A 20,904-nucleotide genomic window follows, 5' to 3' on the forward strand; every position below is an offset into this window, starting at 1 on the left:
CAGGAATGGCAGCTAAGCCCCAAGCCTTAGCGACAGCTCCGGGCCAGCGGTTCACAGCTGGCTGGCTGGACCTGAGGAGCACTCCAGGAGTATGTAAAAGAGAAAGCACTCCATCAGGTAGCCGGTGACCAGAGAAGGGCAGAAAAGGCCGGGCAGCTCACCGAGAGGCGAATCCCACTCTGCCTCCCTCCTTCCTCCCCTGCCTTTCCATCCACAGCAAAAGTGCCTTGGAGGCCTGGGGAGGGGCCAGGCCCACGCTCATTAAATCTCCGTGGGTGGCGTCACCCCGAGAGCCAGACTGGGGGAGGGCAGAGCCAGTAGGGACTTTGGAGTGATGTGTGGTTCCTAGGGAGGGACGCCTCCCTGGTCTAGAGAGAAGGGTCCAGGGGCAGGATGGCGAGGCAGTAATTATAGGAGACGTCCTGCTCGAGACACCAGGTAAAGGGAAGCTAGCTAGGACACCTGTGTGGCTTGTTGGCACTATTCCTGGCCTGGTAATTAGGCATTTGGCAAACCCAACCTGTGCTCCGTCTGTCTCACTCACACCCTGTCTTCTGGCCAAGCCGCTCCTCCAAAGAGTTGTGTCCGAGGATGGGGAGGACGCGTCCTCCGAGCCTCCCAGTGATGGCAGCATCTCCTTGAGAGCTCAGGGAGCCCTGCTGGTGGTCCTGGAGGTGGCGGTGGACCGGGGAGTGTCAAGGGAGGGAAGGTTCTGTATTGCACATCGACTGTCCCCTTCCGGACAAGTCAGCCCCAGCAGAAGAGTCAGTCACCTGCTGCCCATCTCCAGAAACGAAGAGCTTTAATATTCAGACCACCCAGATGAAATGTCATGGCAAATTTGATAAAAACCAAGAGGAAGTGAAATTGACCCTGGGGGGAGGAAGAGGTGGATAGAGGGAAGGTGAAACCAAATGGCACTGAGCATGCTGGGCGGGGCGGGGGAGGACACCGGCACTCCAGAGACGGAGCGTAACAAAGGGACAGGAACGGTCCACACCAGCCGCAGGCTCTTCAGGAGCCGGAGAGATGCCTGAGTCCACCAAACCGAGTTTTCCAAGGCTTTTCAAGAAACAGGATTTGCTTTGCAAGATGAACAAGGGAGGAGGTCCCATGACTTCTAAGAGATCGCTGAAGTCCTCCAGCAACATCCCACCTAGGTGTCCCCAGAGCCGGGCAGCTCTCTGGCAGGGTCCCCCTCTTGCCCTCACGGCCCTGGAGCACTTGAAGGTGCTGGTCCCTGGGAAGGAGGCAGTGACGAGGACCCCCCGGGAGCTGGGTTACAGAGCCAGCAGGGTGGGGGAGTTCAAGGAGTCTGATGACTGGTCCCCGCTGCTACTGCTTCTGCGGTGAGCCTTGGAGCAAGACTCGGAGGGTGACGCAGGCGACTCCTGCTCCAGGACGGTGGGGTAGGTGAAGACGAGGTTCGACGTGCCTGGAGTGATGGCCGGCGTGGAGGTCACCACGATAGGTGTGTGCAGGGGCTCCTCCCCGTAGAAGCCCCCCGCAATGCTGATGGGCTTGATGACAGAGCGCTGGGCCTTGTCTAGCCCGGCCGATGAGGAGGAGGGGCTGTCCTCTTCCAGGGGCTCCTGTTTCACCACCACGGCGCCCATTCCCCCGCCCCCACTGCGCAGGGACGGCAGCCCGGAGGCGGGGGGCGATCGGCGCTCCTCGGGGCTGATCTTGCACACAGGCCCGTGGGCCACCAGCATGAACTCCAGCTTTTCCTTCTCCTTCTGCAGCTCGGCTATCTCTTTCTGCAGGCCTGACTTCTCCTCCTCCAGCTCCTCTGTCTCCTGCAGAGGGAAGAGAAGTGAGTGAGGGGCAGGAACCTGCCAGGGACCTGCTGGGGGGTGGGGGGTGGGGGTAGGAGGTTTGAAGCCAGGTGAAAAAGGGAAACCCAGAGCTGTGAAAGCAGCCAGCTCAGGCCCCCCAGCCACAGACCCCATCACTTCTCAAACATCTGGGGGCCTTTTAGGTCTCAAGCTCCGGACTGAGAAAGCAGGAAAGTAGGCTTGGAGGAAGGATGAAATGATAATTAGCTGCCACGGATGGAGGGCGCGAGAGCCTCCAGAAGCTTCCTGAAGCAGGTGTTTTCAATCAACTTATTTTGCAGATAAGGAAACAGGTTCAGAGAGGTCTGTTAATTTGCCCAACGTCACAGAGCAAGCAGGTAGGGTAGACCAGACTTGACCCCAATGTATCCGACTCCAGGGTCCCTATGCTACCATGCCCGGCCGCCTCAGTACCAGGACTGCCCCCAGTTCCCCGTGGTGGGGGGGGGGTCACAGTGAGGTCTGGAGGGGACAGGAGCACAGTGTGCAGGCCCAGCCCTCTCTCCTCCTCATACTCCCTCAACCTGGTCCAACCTGCCTGCGGCGGCGTCCACACCAGCCTCTCAGCTGCACACACCAGCTGAGGACGGCACCCGGCAGGCAGGAAGTTCTCCAGCAGTCCCGGCTAAATCAGCACTGCCCCGCTTCCCTTTTTTGCTCTAATTTCTGAAGCATGTGATTCAGGACTCACAGAACCCTTGGAGAACATTCCGTTCGGTCCCCGCGCTTTAACAGATGAGGAAGCCAGCAGCGGAGCAGGCTGAGGCTGGCAGGGTCCCATGGCAAGGGGCTCAGGCCCCTCCCCTGACACAAAGCCAGAGAGAAGCCACAAAAGCCCACGGGGGTGGGGGGGGGCGGGGAGCAGGTGCGAAAGACGAAAAGGTGTGTGTCACGGGCCTCCTCCCCACTTTTCCCCTAACAGAGTCCTGTTCCAGAATGAGATGGTACGGGCCAGAGCCTCACGGAGCAGAGAACAGCATATTCCACGGTGAAAAAAAGTTTCCATCTGTCTCAAGGGTCTGACGAACGTCATGAGCTTATGAGAGGTTTCCTGTGGAGGATGTGGCTCAGGGGCCTGGGTGGCTGGGGCGGGTGGGGTGGCGGGGGAGTAGGGTGTGAGGCTTCTGGGGGAGGGAGGGGAGGAAAGCAGCGGGCCCCGGAGGAAGGGCTATTCTGGGGCTAGTGGTCGGGAGCACCCAGGGTAGACACAGAGGACCTGCCCCCTTAGAAGGCAAGTGGTGGGGAGGACTCCCTCGGGGGAGTCTACCCGGGGAGCACTGCTCACTAAGGGATCTTTTCACCTAGTGGGGGAGAGCTCCCACTTGTCCTCCCCATGCTCGCACACACCCCTCCACCGGACATCCCTGCCGTCTACGGGGAATTCACATGAACACATTCCGTTCCCAAGAGCGAGGGCTCCAGGATGGATGAAGGGAAGCTGGCGCAGGGGGATGGTACCCGGAGCATTAAGTCAAGTCACAGGATGGGCAAGGTGATTGATTTCCAAAGCCGCTCCCTGGCTGGTCACGGTAAAAACCGCCAACAGTCTCTCGTCTGCTCACTTTGAAAACATTCCACCAGGGACAGTCCGTCCTGGCTTTAGGCTTCCTCTCCATGCCATTCGGCCCATCCTGTATGGCTAGGCTCTGGAGGGCGTTACGTGATGCTGGTCAGGTCAGGCTTTTGAGAGGGAAGGGCAGGGCCACAGCCCCCAGGTGTGGGCAATTAGGCAGCAGGGGAGAGTGACTCACAAGGGCAGAGTGAGCTACCAAGGCGACAGCTTCCGGCTCATGGCAGAGGTGGGGAACCCTTCTGCCGTGAAGGGTATGAGAAAACCCCAGGAGAGTACAACTCAGCTAGCACGTGACCGTGTCCATGAGACCCCGAGAGCTTCAAAACCCCTGCTGAGCCGAAAGGGGCAGGTTTCCCCCTGCCCAAACCAGCTCCCTCAAGCTAGCCGGGGCCACTCTGGCTGGTGGTGGGCACGGGGGCGGCCGGAACCTTGGGAAACAGCCCTGGAGGGGGCAGGTCTGGGCCTGCGCTGGCTCCCTCTGCCATCCCTCACCCAGGGGCCCCAGAAGGTTCAAGAGCAGGGAATGCTCAGAAGCTGAATGAGAGAGGGTGCGAGGCCCCCAGCAGGCTGTTCGGGTCCCTCCTGGGGCCCAGCCTGGTGTCGAAGGCCAGCTCCCTCCCTCCCTCTCTCTTCTTCCATCAGGGCAATGCTAAACCTGTGTGCTCAAAGGAAGGACCGTTTCTATCTGCACCGGCTCATCCCTAGGCCACCAGAGGACGAGGAGAGGATGGGAGGCCAGGAGCCCCGAGGCCCTTGCTCTTGCCCTCCTGGAAGTGCTCCCGCCCCATGCAGAGCTCCTCACCGCCTGCAGCTTCTCCGTCAGCTCCCGGCGGCGGTTTCGGCACTTGGCTGCGGCCAGCTTGTTCCTCTCCCTCCGGATTCGGCGTTTCTCCTCCTCTTCAGGCGACAGCTAGAGGCCAAGGTCAAGGGCTGTGATTAGGTTTGCGTACATGATTCAGCAGCTTTGTTTTCTCGCTGTATTTTAAAAAACGCTTCTGAGGGGCACCTGGATGCCACATTGGTTGAGTGTCTGACTCTCGGGTTTGGCTCAGGTCATGATCTCGGGGTCATGAGATCGAGCCCTACATCAGGCTCCACGCTTAGCACTGAGTCCACGTGGCATTCTCTCTCCCTCTCCCACTCCTGTTAGCACACGCTCTCTCTCTCTCTCTCTCTCTCAAATAAATAAATAAATCTTTAAAGAAAGAAGGAAAGAAGCCCTTCTGGGACTGTGTGTGCAAGGAGGGAGACAGGCGAGAGGAGTGTGGCTGAGCTCGGCAGTCCCAGAATCGGCAGCTCACTGCTGTGACCCTCAGGGAGGGCCCTGAGAGCTGGACCCAGTCTGGAAGGTGACATCCCATGTCTGAGGGGAGACCAAGGCACCAACTTGTCAGGGACTCATCAGCCTAGGCAAGATGATAGCTTTTGTCACGTCAGCCCTGATTCCGGGCCAAGGCCAGAGAGAAGCAGCAGCTGGGGCCACGTCCCCAGAGTCCCCTCATGCCAGCCAGGCCTGACCCCACCCACTTAAACAGCTTCTTCCAAACCCTGGCTAATTACTCCTCCCCACCACTCTGCCAGCTCGGCAAGCCTCATTATCCCCATTTGGTTAAGTAGCTAGGCCCAGAGTAAGAACCACCCTGGGGAGAATGTACTATGACCAGAGGGTAGGCCAAGGATGCCTCTCCCAATGTCCTCTCCCCGCCCCAGAGGGCCAGCTGCCCACCGTTCAACCCAGAGGACTCACTAGTGCACCTGGCACAAGGCTAGGCTGGACAGGACAGGCAAAAGGAAAAGGAACCCTCAGGCACATTCGGTCCTGCTACCCACCATGTCCATTCATTCAACCAACGAGAGACTTCTTCAAGGTGCCAGGCCTGGTTTCAGGGGTTCAAGATTTATCAGAGAACCACATGAACTAAGACACCCGCGCAGAGCTGACAGTCTAGCTCCTCGCAGGGAGGCTGGTTAGGGGCCCGTGACTCATGCCCCAGGGCAAGACCTTTGCTCTGAGACTCAAAGCCGAAGCTCTGTTTACATACAGCCCTTCCTGTGACCCCAGTGCCCCCTGGCAGACAGAGGTGACACAAGGCCACGGGCCAAGGCAGAAAGTAAATCCAAAAGAAAGGCCATCCCGAACTGTTCGCAGACAATGATGGCATCCCTACCATGTTGCCAAATACACATATAGTCTGGGGGCTTTGAAGATTCTATGGGGTATAAGATCTGGATCCCACCCTCAAGGGACAATGTGGGGGAAAAGCCAAAGCCACTTGTGGACGTGAGAAGGGCTGCCCCACCGCGAGACGCTGCCTCCACTGCCAGGTACTCCATGAGGGAGGGAGGCACGGCCCTGGCTGGGCCCAGGTCAGAGTCCCCGGGCCCCCCCATAGCCCTGCAGGTCTGTTGTAGTGATGTCCAAAATAGCAGAGCAGGGCACAGCTTTGGAGAGGACAATCCCATCCCTGTCTACACTGAGGAAGCCCCGTGGCCCCGACCAAGAGGCCAGAGTCCCACATCGAATTCTCCAAACACTGGCATGGAAACATGCCAGTCAACAGCTCAGACATAGTCCCCCTGAGGCCTCAGGCCCCCTGAGCACAGAGAAGCTCCTCACACCTTCTCAACTTGCAAATCCACCCCCACCCCCAGTAGTCAAGGCGTGTGGCCCACAGGGAGGCAGGAAGCCTGCAGGCTATAGGGAGACCTGCCGGCCTCCTGGTACCTCAGGTCCCTGTCTCCCAGGGCTTTGGCTGAGCTGCGTTCCTGCCGAGGCCGACGCGGGCCTCCTTCCCTCCTGGGACATCCTCCCCAGGTTCCCTCACCGCCTCTGAGACCCCACCTCACTGGGATTAAGAACCAGGCCCAGCTCCCCTCGCTCACCAGCTCCACCCCCACTGTGTGCCTTCCCCCTGCAGCGGCCTCCAGGAGCAGCCCACAGAGCCCGCCCAGCTGCTAGCACCCCTGTGAGGCCCCCAGGCCCCCGGCAAAGGCCTGCTCTGAGAGTCCCACACTTCGTCCCTGCTGCCCCTCCGTCCTCCAGCCCCGGCTTCAGTCCCAGCCTCTGAAACCCTCCACCTCCCCTGGAGAGCCAAAGGCTCCACATTCTCTTTTCTGGGAGGTCTAAGGCGGCCTGGGTGCAGAACACCGACGGAGCCATTCTGCGTGGCCTCGGACAAATCACCCAACCTTCTGAGCCTCAGATTTCCCATTTAGAATATGGATTACTGGGACCTGCCCTGCCTTCCACAAAGTTTCTGGGATGATCAGATGAGATGCAGTGTGAGAGCCCTTTCTAACCTAGAAAGTGCTAGAAGGGAGAAGACTAATTCAGAGTTCTCCTCGCTGATGCTTTTTCAGAGCCCTGTAAGAGTCCAGGTGAACTGGAGATCCAGCGTCCACAAACTTGGGTACCCTGCTTTGTGTGGGAACCGGCTGCCCAGCTGAGGTCATGAGGCCACTTGGCTGAGGCCCTGAATCTGTGCTGCTCCCAAACCTGTCTCACCCTGAGCCCAACAGTTACCAAGAGCTTGCTGGGCCCCCTGTAGTCCTGCATTCAGGGTTCACTACTCCAAGGGCTACCGGGGCTCCCCTTGAGGCCCAGACAAGCCCCTCATCCGTCACTGATGACGGGCAGAAAAGGCGCAGAGCCGGTTGCTGTCCCCGTCAGCCTCCCTTCCCCTTTGGGGGCTTCTGGACAACTTCTGGCCTTCCGATTGGCCTAGAAGTCTCTTCCCTATCTGTAAGATATGGGGCAGCCTGTGGGAGCTGTCGGCATAGGAAGTGTAGAGGGGTGGTGACACCAACAGGGTCACAACTTGAGTGTGTCAGCACCACCGCGGACACACCCACAAGCCACACACCCTCCGCTCCCCGCCTCCTCAGTCACCGCCACGGGCCTCAGAGGGAGCCTCTGGGCAGGCTCTGAGGAGGGCAGGCAGGCACCGTGCTGGCTCTGGGGAATAGGCTCCTCTCCCTGGGGGAGGTCAAGCAGGCGGAAGTCAGTTCAGAGGGAGACCCCTGGGCTAGGGACGCAAAGAGCCGAGGTTCGAGGATGCTGCTGCCCAGGCTTCCTCCAAACTGCTGGCTGATTGTCTGAATTCCTGACTGATGTGGGATAAAATGCTCCTGGCTCTCTCCCTCCCTCTCAGAAAAGGAAGGAAATCCTCCAGACAGATTGTCTTAAGGCACGCCTAGGTGGTATGGTGGGAAAACCACAGGGCTGAAGGTCAAGGGAGGTTGATTCCAGCCCCAGCTCAGCCACTAACTCACAGCATCACCCTCGACGGAGCCCTTCTCCTTTCTGGATCTCTGTTTCCTCATCTGTAGAATGGGTACAGAGGGAAAATTGGAAAAGCTAGTCTCCAAAGCCCATTTCAGATGCAAGCTTCTAAATCAGGTGTGAACTAGGCCCAGAAAAGAATGGGGAGTGTTCAGCACTTCTTGCTTTTTTGAAAACCCGCTCTCACTGAGGTCACTTACATACGGGGGGAGTGGAATCCAGGTCATCGGTGACTATAAAGCTTGACATCTTGGGCTCCCGAAGGAAGCGTAATTTAAAGGACAGTGTGATCACGGCTACTGCAATGTTTACATCTACAATTTGGAAAGCAACAGCACAGGGGATAGCAGCCACTTGCCCCAGCAGCGGAAGTCCAATAACCATCATGCTTTGCCCTGCACTGAGTTCTGCCATTAACAGAACAAACCAGCATGTAGGGAAGGCCACGCCCAGCTTTATCCTCGGAGGAATGGAGATCCTATGAATGCTCCCGGTTCCTCAGAGCAGGGACCCTTGCAGTCCTCAGTATCCTGGGCTGGCACTGGATCCATGATTATCCATGAGGGACCACGTGTGAAAGGTCCTTGTATGGGAACACTGGGATCCCAGAGCGCGAGTGGACGGTGGAGGACATGGAGAGGAGTGACTCACCAGGTGAATGTTTCATTTGAAAAAGGGATCCCACCGCTAAAGTATTTTCCCTTCCCTGGATCCACAGTGAGACGGTATTATACAAAGAGCACTGTACAGAGAGTGCAGGGAACTGGGTTTCTAATCCAGACTTCCCATAGTTTTGCCAAGTAGCCTCAGGCAGGCTTGTCTAGGCTTTGGTTGTATCGTCTGTGAAGGGGGATCCACGGGGCCCTTAGGAGGCTCATCTCCCCTTTTTATGCATGATTCTGATCTCTCTTTTGGAAATCAGGGGGCCCCTCACTACCCTGGCTCCCTATTGATAGAGATGGCATGCCTTGGAGTAGTGGTAGATGGTGTCTAGAAGCATCAGCCCACACTGTCTCGTGTCCCTCCCTGCCAGGCAGATGCCTTCTTGAAGCTGAGCCCTTGGAGGGCAAAAAAAGCCGACATCTGACCTGCTATCCCCCCACCCCCCACACATGCCGTCAGTCTCCAAAGACCCCAGAGTCACTGCCCTTCTGGAAGGGGCATTCTAGGTACTTGAAATGGGGTTCTGCTTCAAGTTGGAGGCCTGGGACGCTGAGGAGGAAAGGCAAGTACTGTGGGCCTGGAGGGTGACCCTTCATGTCTGCTGAGTGTTTCCCCTACACCAGACACCAGGAGACAATGCAGGGCTAATCCCCAAAAGTTCCTGGCTAGGACTTCGTTGGCTGTGTGTCCTGCCATGGATCAGGGAAGGACTCCCCTGCAGGCAAGTCCCAACAGTGCTTTCCATCTGCTGAGATCACATCACACGCAGCGCTGTTTTCCCACACATGGTCTCATTTGCGTGGCGACGAGTCCTATGTGATAGGCACCATTATCCCCATTTTGCACTGAGGGAGTTGAGACTTGGGGAGCCTCAGCGACATGAGCAAGATGACAGAGCCAGGTCGGACTCTCAGGCCTCCAGCTCTGCTTCCGACAAGGAGGGTCACGGGCCCCTGGTCCCAAATTCCCTCTTCTCCTCGGTGCTCTCAGGACACCGACCCAGCTCCCCGGCAGACCAGAGAAAAACACTGTGTGTTACCAGGCCCCCAAAGGCCCCCATGTGTCTGCTTTCCACTGATCCGAGCCGTACCTGCTCATCTCTCCTCCTGCGGCCCACGGTGGTGCCAATAGTCTTGATCACACCGGGTCTCGGGAGTGCCATGTGCCCAGGGACAGAGGCCAGGCCCGGCAGGGGGCTATAGGGGTGCGAGCGGGGGTACGGGTTGGACATGGAGGTGATCACCGTGGGCTGCACCATCCACTGCAGGTCCTGGCTGGTCGTGATGGCGTTGATGGTGGGGATGAAGGCGCTGCCTGAGCCAGGCATATCTACCCGGAATTTCTGAAATGAGGAGAGAAAACCGTGTTGAGCCAATAAGTATGGAGCAGAAGAGGACAACTTCGAGGTCTCAGCAGGCCCTCCCAGGGGCCTTCAGGGCTAGCTATGCCCACATCTGCAGAGCAGCCCTCCCCCTGGCCTCATGAGCCTCTGGGTCACCTGCCAATTAGCCCCCAGGGTACTGGGGCTGGGGACCCCTTGAGGGGTTTGCAAACCAACAGCTTTGGGGCAACAAAGGTCACTAGGAAGCTCATCGTGTCTGCTTTTGTTACTTTCCAAATAGGTGTCGGATGGGGCTGTGACCCCATCCAGGGTGAGGCCAGGTCCATGAAAAGGTGCCCTCCAACTCCTGAGACTGAAGAGTGGTAGCCTTTGTGCCCCTGTCCTCCTCCTGGCCCTTAACCGCCATCTGGCTTGGAGCAGACGCACCGTGCCTCTCTCTACCTACCTACAAACCTATCTGCGTTCATAGATGTGTCTGTGTGAAACTTGAGTGCTGCTAGCTCAGAGTTTTCTGTCTCTTAATTTATGCTCAAGACCATGTTGCAGAACTCTCCGGAACATACTGCAGGAAGCATTCTATTTAAAATATAAGATGATGACAGAGTAGAAACACTAAAATGGGTCACGCTCCTCAGCAGTTGGTCTTAGCCCTTCTTCAGGGCCAGCTACTAGACAGTGAGAGGACGGAGAAGGGAAAGACCTCCCTGCCCCACATGCCTCCCTGGCTTCCAGGTTTTCAGGAGGAAAGCGCCCCAGTGGGAGCCCTCCTCCTCAGGTGATTCCTTTTTCCACACATAGGTTCTGCAAATCCTTTCTTCCCTAACCTGGTGGGTGACATGATGAATATAATAATGTCACTTACTGAGTCCTTACTAAATGGCGGGTCACCATGGTAGTTTTTTACCTCAATTATCTGATTAATTCTCCCTCTGAGGTAAGAACTACCATTATCTCCATTTTAGAGGCAGAAATTTAGGCGTAGAGAGATTGAGTAACCTATCCAAGGTCACCCTGCTCCTAAGCAGGGGTGGGTCAGGACTCAAATATGGTTCAGCCTGACAAAGAGGACAGGGGTGCTACAGAAGGTTCCGTGCATTGCTTTCTGGTTCCTGGAAATCCAGACCCAGGTGCTGCTACCCACCCCTACTGCCCTCAGGGCATCAGCTCATCCCTGCCAAGAGACCCTACAGACCATCCCTCTCCCTGAATAGGCCCCATAGATCTGACCCCAGATAAAATCCTGCTATCATCACGGGGACTACAGCATCCCCCCTCTCTTGGCCTGGTCAGACCAACCAGAAATAGAAGTATTAGTAGCAAAGCCAGCTGCCTTGTCTCTGTCCCTGGTGACAGATGACACCTGGGTTCCTGTTGTATAAATAAAGTGGGACTTAGAGCCCCTCGCTATAATCGAGGGAGCTGGGGCCCCTTCCTTGATCATTCCCCTGCCAGCTGCCTGACCCCAGTCTGGGTGGAGGGATGTCTCTGCCTCACTTCCCAGAATGCCCCAGGGTCCCAGGCCAAGGGCGTTCAGTGAAGAAAGCACAACCCAGCACGGGGATTTGGGGATTCCACAAGGAGACCTACCGGGCCGAGGAATCCTGGGATTCTGTGAAGCTACCCGCGCAATGGATTCTGGAATTCTAGGAGAAGAGCTGCCCAGTACAAAGGATTCTGAGTCATCTTGGAAGGCAAAGACAACTCGGCTTTTATCAGGAGCTGACTGAGCTGAGTGTGTGTGTGTGTGTGTGTGTGTGTGTGTAGGAAGGATGCAATGAACAAGGAAGAATCCAAGCGGGAAACGATCTTCAAGGAGAAAATGTGGACAACTGAGCTGGGCCTTGAGGAGGCAGAGTACTGAAAGCCCGGAAGTGTGGCTGAGTGTGCAGAAGCATAAAGGCCCAGACAGCTCCGTTTCTCTTGGGGGGCTGGATGGGAGGGGGGAGGTGGCAGGAGGCCTGGATTTGAGGCCTTCGCAGAATCACGGAGGACTGTTTCCCTGTCTGTGAGGGAGAATCCGAACACAAAACTCACCACACCGTCATGAGGATTAAATAAGTAGCTATTTCTAATCACTGGCTATAAAAGCACACCGGTGGTTCTCACCCGTGGCTGCCCATTAGAATATTCTGAGGAGCCTTTTCAAAACACCAACATCGGAGCCGGCCTCTCCATTAGAGCTCTAAAATAACACGTCTGGGGTGGGGTTCTGATAAGGTATTTAAAAAAAAAAATGCCTGAGGAGATTCTAACATGCAGAGCGGGGGGTTGAGAAACACTGCGCCAAGCAAATGGAAGGCGGCACCGTCCTCACCATCACCACCATGATGGCGTCTCATCACTGCGCCTGCGCGCTCTGCTTGGGGTGGCTCCAGGAAAAAACGCCAGCTTCCCACTCCCGGGAACCACCCCACATTTTTATTCCATTTCTCTCCCCAAGTCAGGTTCTGGGTCTGAAGAACACCTGAGGCATCCAGCATGAGGGCCACAGAAGGTGCCCTCTGGGAGGGAATGGTCAGCTTTTCTCTCAGGAAACCCTCCAAGAAAATCACTCCTCATTTCAACAAACAAAAGAGCTCCCTTTGCAGCCTAGGGGAAGCAAGCAGAAAACCTGAAGCGCATCTGGGAAACAGATCCCTTGGGAATAAGTGGATGATTCGCAGCCCCCACCACCCCGGGGCCCCCTAGGGCCCTCCAGGGCCCTCACTCTGTGTCTCCAGAACGTGCTACCCGGCCTTCAGCCAGATTCCTTGCAGCACTGGCTTGGTCTAGACAAGACAAGACAGCAGTAAAAACAAGGCACTAGGTAACGACTGCCTCTAAGTGCGGGTACAACTTGTTTCGGAGGGAGGTAAAGCCATCTGGATAACACACTGGCTCTAAACCACACAGAAAACAACGTCCCAACCTCAGAGAGGACTGGGGCTGTGATCAAGAGGGCTTGTGTCTCCTCCAGGAGCCTCCCTGAGACGCTCGCACAAGTTTCAAGGAGATCCGGCGATGGGACTTGTCTCCCCTCCAGAGGTATTATCCAGAAGTAGGCGAGAAGAGGTGAGGCGAGTAGTTTGTGGTCCCAGGAGTCAGCCGGGCACTCTTCTTCACCAACAGACCAGGAATCGGTCAAATACCGTGCTGGGAGTAGTCACCGTTCTCTACGGAAGGGTTATACTAAACAGAAACCAAGATAGGATTTCTGGGCTTCGGGCCTGAGGGCCGTGTGAGCCCTGCCACAGCACCAGGTGTGTGCTGAGGGGGGATAGAGGAGGTAAGCCTGGACCTCACTTGAGTCCCCTGGGGCTCTCCAGTCCTGGCCCCTTGGAAGCCCCTCCTCCGGGGACAGGACGGAAGATGCTGGATGGCTGGGTGGCCTTCCAGACTGGCAAAGCCCCCAAATGCTTTATTTGACTGTGTCATCCTGCTGACTTCTGGGTGGGCAAGAATGCCTATAAAAGGACGAACTGCCCCCCACGGACTTCCTAGAGCAGAGTGTGACAAACTTGGGCTGTAAAAGGCCACATACTAAATATTTTAGGCTTTGTGGGTCACACGGTATCTGTCGCAACTATTCAACTCCGCCGGGGACAGTGCGTAAACAAACAGGTGTGCCTGTGTTCTGTGAAATCTTATTTACAAAAATACCGGGGCCGTGCTTTGGGAACCCCCCTTCTAGAGGACCATTCCCTCTCCTAAGTCTCAGGATTGGGGGAAAGAATAAAGAGAGGAAACATGAAAGAAAAAAAAGAGACAGAGAGACAGAAAGAGAACTTTTCCTTTAACTCAGGGAATCTCATTCACCACCTTGAATCTCCAGACCAAGAAGCTGAAGTTCAAGCCCTTACAAGCTTTGTTGTGGGTTTGTGGGCATCATAAAGACCCCTCTTTATCCTGAAGCACCTCTATTTAAGGGTGTTGTGGGGCTGTCCAGTCCTGCTCCCAGAGTCCCTAAGGAAGACAGCTCAGAACACAGTGCCCTAGAGTCACCCAGCTTCACCAGGTCAGAGAATTCCCTGCAGCCCAGCACTTTCTGATTTGGAAAAATGACCTTCCTGAACTTGACAGCTGGGCCTTGGATTCAGAAATGAGGGTCACAACCATAGCCTTTTCCAGAAGGGTCTAGGAAGCAGGGTTTGGGTTCTCATTTCCTACAGACATGATTGGAGCAGGGCTTGGGCCAGAAATTCCTGAGCTGGGCAGAAATGGCATTTCGGATGCATGGAGGGTCAGTGTTGTCGGCTCATCCACTCGGCCAGGCATCTCTCCATCACACTGATTCTCGACTGGGCTCCCAAGCACTCAAGCCACGAACCCCAGAAATACTTGTGACCTGTCTCAGCAGGCAGGCAGGTATGACTATGCATGTCTGGAAAGGGGCTGGCTTCTTTCTCTTAAGGAACCCCCCTTTAAAAAAAAAAAAAGATTTTATTTATTTATTTGAGAGAGAGAGAGAGAGAGAGAGAGCACAAGCAGGGGGAGGGCAGGCAGAGAGAGAGGGAGAAGCAGGCTCCCCGGGGAGCAGGGAGCCCAACGTGCGGCTCCATCCCAGGACCCTGGGATCATGACCTTAGCTGAAGGCAGACACTTAACTGACTGAGCCACCCAGGTGTCCCTAAAGCCCCATTTTTTAAAAAATTCACAGCATTGGGAAAGTTCCAAAATTTCTACAGACTGATTCAGGGGAAGAGAAAAAGGGACAACTCCTGCTTCAAACTCCCCAGGACACCCCGACTGAGGTCCAGCTTGACTCCAATGTTCTCTGTTTCTATTTCTTCTTTGGAGAAGATTCCAAAGTCTTCTATATGGAATTCAACCCGTCTTCACAGAGTGTGCACTGGACAGCACTTTGACCTTTCCTATCTGAAGAAAGCCACTTGTGTCACAATGGAAATGGTTGCTAATAACTCAGGATTCCCCCCGACTTGACAGCACACAAACACTCTCTCAGGTGATGGGCCTCCTATCAGCTTCCTCTCTTTCCCAGGTTTACTTAAAAGAACCACAGTCTCCTCCTGGTCCTCACCGCCAGGGTGAAGGAAAACAAAGCAAAGGAAGAAAAGAAAATCAGCCAGAAGAACGTGGCCAGTATGGAGTTACCACCCAGTTTCCCCGGTTTCTTTCCTCCCAGGGCCCTTCCGGCCAGAAACCCCACTCCAAAGCATGGCGGGGATGGGAGTGGAAATCCTACTCTCCTGTGTACCCCTTTTGCAGTCAGTGGAAGTGCACGGCATCTGATCTGTCCTTTAACCACAGCAGGATGAGCGTGGCCAAGTGCCTGCCAGAGAGACGGTGCTGGGCAAGAGAACGCCTCGCTTCCCTCTCAGGCCCAGTGAGCTGGAGAGTTACCAAGTGGGGTTTGGAAGAGATCTATTTGCTTCAGTCAAGGCAGCTGCCATCACGTTGAATTGTTGTGGCCACCAAAAGAGGATGAGCCAGATCCAGGAAGGAAAGATGCTATTTTTTTCTCTCAACAAATAGAGCACAAAGTTAGCTTCCTGCATTCTCGAAACCAGTACCTTTCTTCCTGTTTCACAGAGGAAAAGAAACATCTAAAGTATGGATGGCAAAAGTGCCTACTTCAGGGTAGGTGGCTGCTCTTGGTGATTTCTCTCCCAGGGAAGACTCCTGAGCAGGGAGACCAAGACGACCCGGGGTCCCACTGGACTTTGGACCCAGTCTGGGATCACCCAGACCTTCTATGACAGACTCGAGTCCTTATAAGTCACATCTTTTGATAACTTCCAAATATCAAAGTCCAGCCTCAAAGAACAAAGATCTGTGAGCAGGGAGGGTTTTTGAAAGAATTTGCTGAAGGTGATTCCAAAAGAGGAGGGTTGTCAAACCTTGAGTCTGACCAAGAGCCACAGCAGTCAAAGAAGTAGTTGGTCTCCACCAGGAATAATTTCGAAGGGCACCACGGTGATTTGGATGTGTAAATTCTGGTGTGTTTGCATTACGATAGGAACAAAAAGGGGCGCCTGGGTGGCTTAGTCAGTTAAGTGCCCAGGTCATGATCCCAGGATCCTGGGACAGAGCCCCACGTAGGCCTCCTTGCCCAATGGGGAGCCTGCTTCTCCCTATCCTTCAGCCCCTCCCCTACTACTCCTGTTCTTTCTCTCAAATAAATCTTAAAAAAAAAAAAAAAAAAGATGGGGGGGGAACAAACCCGAGGCTCCTAACTTGACGCTCACCTTGAACAATAAGGCAGGCAGAAATAAAGCAATGGAAATGCACTCGGGTTTCGAGAGGAAAATTCAACCTCTGCTCAGACAATACATGACTGCTACTTCACCCCGTTCACTTTGATGAAAAAGTGACACTGACTTCCACCATCAAGAATCAGTTGAACAGACAAATTCCTGGGATAACATTTTGTTTGATCCTAATCTACAACATCTACAAGATCAAAGACCAAAAAAACGGGGGGGGGCCACCAAACCCCTAATATACACCTCCCACCTTCCCACCAATTCTGAAACCCCCCTCCCCCAAACAATCCTCAGTGTCCTAATACAAACACCTCAAGAAAACAAGCCTTGGGAATTTGAATTCCTGGCACCCTAAAGAAAAGACAAACATCAAAATAGGGAAAGAAAAAAATCACTCCTTTTTGAACCAGGTTTTATTTAGAACAGATTAAAAAAAAAAACTGCATTTCAAAAATCCAGGCAGTTCCTAGTTAACCGCTGTTAGATATATGGCATTTATTTGTCCCGAATTAAAAAGAAAAAAATCCTAAGAATTCCGAAAACTCACCAAGTTAACACTGTCTGGGGCTGGAAAAATACCTTCCCCAGACAGTTCTTCTAAGAATGTCCCGTAGGGGGCACTAGAGAGGTGTGATTGGGACTGACTTGGGAATCACAGTCATTTCTGGTAAAAGTTCTTTGATGTGAGGAATGTCCCAGCCTGGTACAGTTGGCAAAAGTTCACTCCGGGGAATTTTGTGTGTGTGTGTGTGTGTGTGTGTGTGCGTGCGTGTGCGTGTGTGTGTGTGTATGTGTCTGTCTGTCTCTTGGGAAAGGGCGGCTGCCGAAGAAGAGAGCTAGCCTGGTATTCCTTGATTCCAGAAAGGAACTGTCCCTCTTGGTTTATTTTCAGAAGTTATCTGAGGAACCGACAAATGGCAACCTTGGAAAAGTTCTGGGTCTTGTTTTTGTTTTGTTTTTTCATTAAAAGGGGGCCCAGCTGATGAAAACAAGTTATGAAATGACCTGTGTTTGTGTAACTGGCTGATTGCGTAATGCTCAGGCCCTGAAACCGTAATAGTCGGGCAGCCAGGCAAGGCATATATCTGGGAGGTGTTTTCCTAGGAAACTCAGAAGAGAGAGAAAACAACAACAATAAACAGAAAATGCCAGGAGGGGGAGGTGTGTGCGACGATTATTGACGAAACAAAATCACCAATGACCAACCTTCGAGATTAAAACTATAACTGGAACAGGAAATATTTTTCATGCTTGGAGTTCCTGCCATATACAAGAAGACTGGTTTCAACACAGAGTTACCTGCCCCCCACCCCTCCGAAGTCCCTGGAACTCCTGGCCATGTGTTAAAATCAAGCTTTATTAAGCTAGAGAGAAGAAAGTTTTGGTTTGAGTAAACAGCAACAAACTTATCGGGACTATCAGACCCCACAAACAAACAGATGGGGAAAAAATAATATTCACTGGCCCAAGGGAAAACCAGAGCACCCTCTTTTCTTATACCGACCAGTCCACGGAGACGCCACAAAGGTGGAAGCCCTAGCACAAATGCCAGGAAAGCCGCCCCATAAAGGAAGCTGAGAGAAATAAAGTGATTACAAGTCGTATCTGGTATGTAATAAAGTTACCTTGAGCCCGAGATCGGGTGGGGTCCACGCGCAGACTTGGGAAATAACAAAAGCCTCTCAAGTCAGTCCCGAGGACCACAGAACAGCTTGGCTCCAAGTTGGAGAGATGATGGAAAAACCTTCCCCCCACCCCACCCCACCCCACCCCCGCCCGCCTCCTCCCACCTCCTTCCCTAGGAGTGGACAGGCTGAGAAACTTGTCCAAAGCCGCATTACCTTGCCGATCCCTCTGGTTTGAAAGGCACCTCACTCAAGCTGCTGGGCCAAACAGGCAGGCGTCTATGCGAGAAGCCCGTGCACTAGTTATTACTAATTGCAAAATCCTTGTGTGTTGCAGCATGCTAGGAATTAGCCCACAGCTGCTTTTTGCTTCGGTAATGAGGCCCCATTACACCCTGCTGGACTGAGTTCTCTTCCTTCTTCCTAGCACTGGTTTCCTGTCTGATTTTCTTCCAAAACAGGGAATTGCCTCCGCTCACATCCTGGGCTCAAAGCCCTAGTGACACAGATTATTCAATCTGGGCACTGATGTCCGGTCTGACTTCCCATTCGGGCCCCAGGGTCTGAGCAAAGCCAGGCGGCAAGATTGTCATATTACAGTGGTAAATGCCAGGAAAACAGCAGCAAAAGGGACAGACAAGATATCAAAAGATCTCTTTCAGATTCAGGGAGGAGGAGAAGGACGTTTTGGCAGCTTGTTGAATTGGAAAGTAAGGGAATGGGTATAAATGACTCCGACCCGTTGCTTAATGATATTTGGATTAAATTAAAACCACCAACGGGACTGGAAAGCGAGCAAAAGCACTCTTTAAATAAGATTTAAAACTCATCACCTTGGTGCTCATTATAAAAGGTGCCCCAAATACTCCCTCAATGCACCGACTAGGTTCTCTACGGTGGGTGCTTGTGGGGGCGCCAGGGGAGACACAGAAAAGCCATTCTGGGGACTCACCAAGTACGGGGAACCCCTTTGCAACAAGGTATTCCTCTTCAGATCCCAAAGAGAGCCGTCTTTCCATTTTCTTTTCTGGCAGGATCCACCCCTCCAGCGGAAGCCCACCCCAGCCCCTCCTGGCTGGCTGGCTTCTAGAGGCCAAGGCCACTGCCTCACCAGGGCAACTCCTGCTATAGCCAACTTGCCCAGAAACTCCACAGATCCTGACCCAGAAGGGCTTCGGGTTGTAGTGGCCTTGTTTGCTAAGCCAGCTCCCTCTGAAGCCTGAGGGTGGGGGTGGGGGACAGCTGCTGCAGAGGGCAGACACCCCACTACCCCACCAGCACCCTTCTGGTATTTACAGACACAGATCGCAGGCACAATCCTTCCAGTGCAAACCAGTCCGGCTGCTTTAGAAACAAGTTGTTTTTCCGCTTCCAGAACCACCCAGGAGCCTAAGCAAGCTCTCTTCTCCCCCCACCCCCCCCACTTCTCTCTGCAGGCGTCCTTGCCCCGGGTACCCCTCCCCAGATCCTCAAGGCGCCCCTTCTGGTGGCAGTACAGGCTCCTTCTCTGACCCTAACAGGAGATGGATGGGCGCAGGGGCACAAAGGCACAGGGCCTGAGCCTATCAAGGCTGACCTGCTCCTTCCTGACCTTCGCACCCTATTCCCAGAGGGACAACCCTCACCCTCGCTCTGGATGACTTGAAGGAGCCCAACCATGATTCCGAATCCCTAACCTCTTTCAGAAATTAATACTGACGGAGAGCAGGGGAAGAGAGGGAGAGGGCTCTCCCACAACAGAGTCCTTGGATGTCGGTAGGGGCCAGTGGGTGCAAAGATTTTATTTATTTATTTATTTATTTTTTGCCTACCGCGGAGAAGTGACGGGGGTGGGGAGGAGGGAGGGCTTTCTGGGAGAGGAGTTAGGCTCCGGAGAAGGGGAGCTGCAATTCCAGGAGCTTGAATGGGTAAGATGGAGTGTGAGGGAAAGGGTTTGCCGGCTCTTCAAGCCCACTCCTCGGTCCAATTAAAAAAAAAAAGTGGTTGGGGAGAAGGGTGGGCAGGACAACATGAAAATCCAAAACTTGTAATGGTGACCCCGTAGGAATTTTCTCGCCAAGCCAAAAACGGGAAAAGAAAGCAAAAGAGGCAGTGGCGGCGAGAGGAGGGCGGGGGTCCGCCCGCGCCGCCAGGTGCACCCGGGGCCCGCACCTACCTGCTGGCCGCCGCCGCTGGTGTAGGACTCGGCGTGCGCAGGAGAGCCGCTGCTGCCCCGGGACGAGGTGTCAAAGTTCCCGGGATAATCCTGGTACATGATCCGCGGTGGGGGCCGGAGAGGAAACAGGGTGTTTTTCTTCCCCCGCCCTCGCCGCGGCCGCGCACCGGCTGCTGCGGGCTCGCTCCCTGCCGGCCGCGCCTCGGGCTCTGGTCTTCGCTCCCGGGCTGCTCCCCGACGGTGGCGGGTGCGGACGGGAGGCGGCGACAGCCCGGGAACCGTGCCTCCCGAGCGCCTCGCGCTGCGCTGCTTTCCTGCTCTCCGAGCGCCGCGGGACCGGCTGGCCCCCCAGTCCCTCCCTCGAAAAGTCCGCGCGTCCCTCGGTCCCTCCCCTGCGCGCGCCCTCCCGCTCCCGCGCGCAGCCGGAGCCCAGCCGGGACAGCCGGCCCGATCAAAAACTGGAAATTAAAAAAAAAAGAACAAGAGCCCGGCGGATCACGCCTGCCAGGTCCGGGGGCCCCCCGATTTCAGACAGGGCAAAGAAAAAACAAACAAAACAAACAAACCAAAAAAAGGCGAAAAGAAAGGCTGCCCGCCGGGAGAAACTTCTATTTCCTCCTTTTAGAAAAGGAGCTGAGAATAAACTTCCTGTGGCCGACTCGCCGCCGGAGTTTCGGAGCGGCTCGGACACTTGCGGGGAGAAGGTAGCCCGTGCCCGGCCCGCGCCGTTCCAGCCGAGCCGGCGCTAAGAAGGACGCGGCCCCGCTGCCCGTACCGCCGCTGCGGCCCCCGACTGCACCCCTTCCCCGGTGCCCGCTCCGGGACGGGCCGCCTCGCCCGGCCGCGCCTCTCTGCCTCTCTCCCCGGCCCGCCGAGCGCCGTTCACTTGCCCGTCGCTTCGCTCGGAGCCCCTGCGCTCTGCCCGAGATGAGTCACTACAATGGCACGAGTTCAACTCCACACTCTTTATTCTCCAGCCCCTGTACCATGTGGATTCACTCACGTCAACCCCAGACTCCACCTTGCAAGGGAGGAGCGCGCGGGGAGGCGGAGGGGGGGAGAAGGAGGAGGAGGAGGAAGAGGCTCGGGAGGAGGCGGGCGCAGCGCTCCCCTCCGTGCCCCGGCTCCCGGCCGCGCTGACGCCAGTCGCACACCCGGCGCGGGGAAGAAAGGCGGTGGCGGGGCAGGAGCGGACCGCCCGCGCGGCCTGGGGGCGCCGAGGC

General features: G+C 55.2%; 1 protein-coding gene across 3 annotated transcripts; it reads right to left on the minus strand.

Moving 5' to 3' along the window:
- Positions 1-787: 787 nt before the first annotated feature.
- Positions 788-20,601, minus strand: FOSL2 (FOS like 2, AP-1 transcription factor subunit). 3 transcript variants are annotated; one of them, XM_080812741.1, is made up of 4 exons: positions 19,682-20,601; positions 9,447-9,698; positions 4,214-4,321; positions 788-1,799 (listed from the first exon to the last, which is right to left on the minus strand). In XM_080812741.1, the coding sequence occupies exons 1-4, from the start codon at positions 19,778-19,780 to the stop codon at positions 1,281-1,283; spliced, it is 978 nt and encodes a 325-aa protein (XP_080668867.1). In that variant the 5' UTR covers positions 19,781-20,601; the 3' UTR covers positions 788-1,280. The 3 variants fall into 3 exon arrangements, with proteins under 3 accessions (XP_080668867.1, XP_080668869.1, XP_080668868.1); XM_080812743.1 differs by lacking the exon at positions 19,682-20,601 and adding an exon at positions 17,743-17,965; XM_080812742.1 differs by lacking the exon at positions 19,682-20,601 and adding an exon at positions 17,527-17,621.
- Between the last annotated feature and the right edge of the window lie 303 nt (positions 20,602-20,904).

This window comes from Martes martes, assembly GCF_963455335.1.
Source record: "Martes martes genome assembly, chromosome: 9".
Taxonomy (NCBI): Eukaryota; Metazoa; Chordata; class Mammalia; order Carnivora; family Mustelidae; genus Martes; species Martes martes.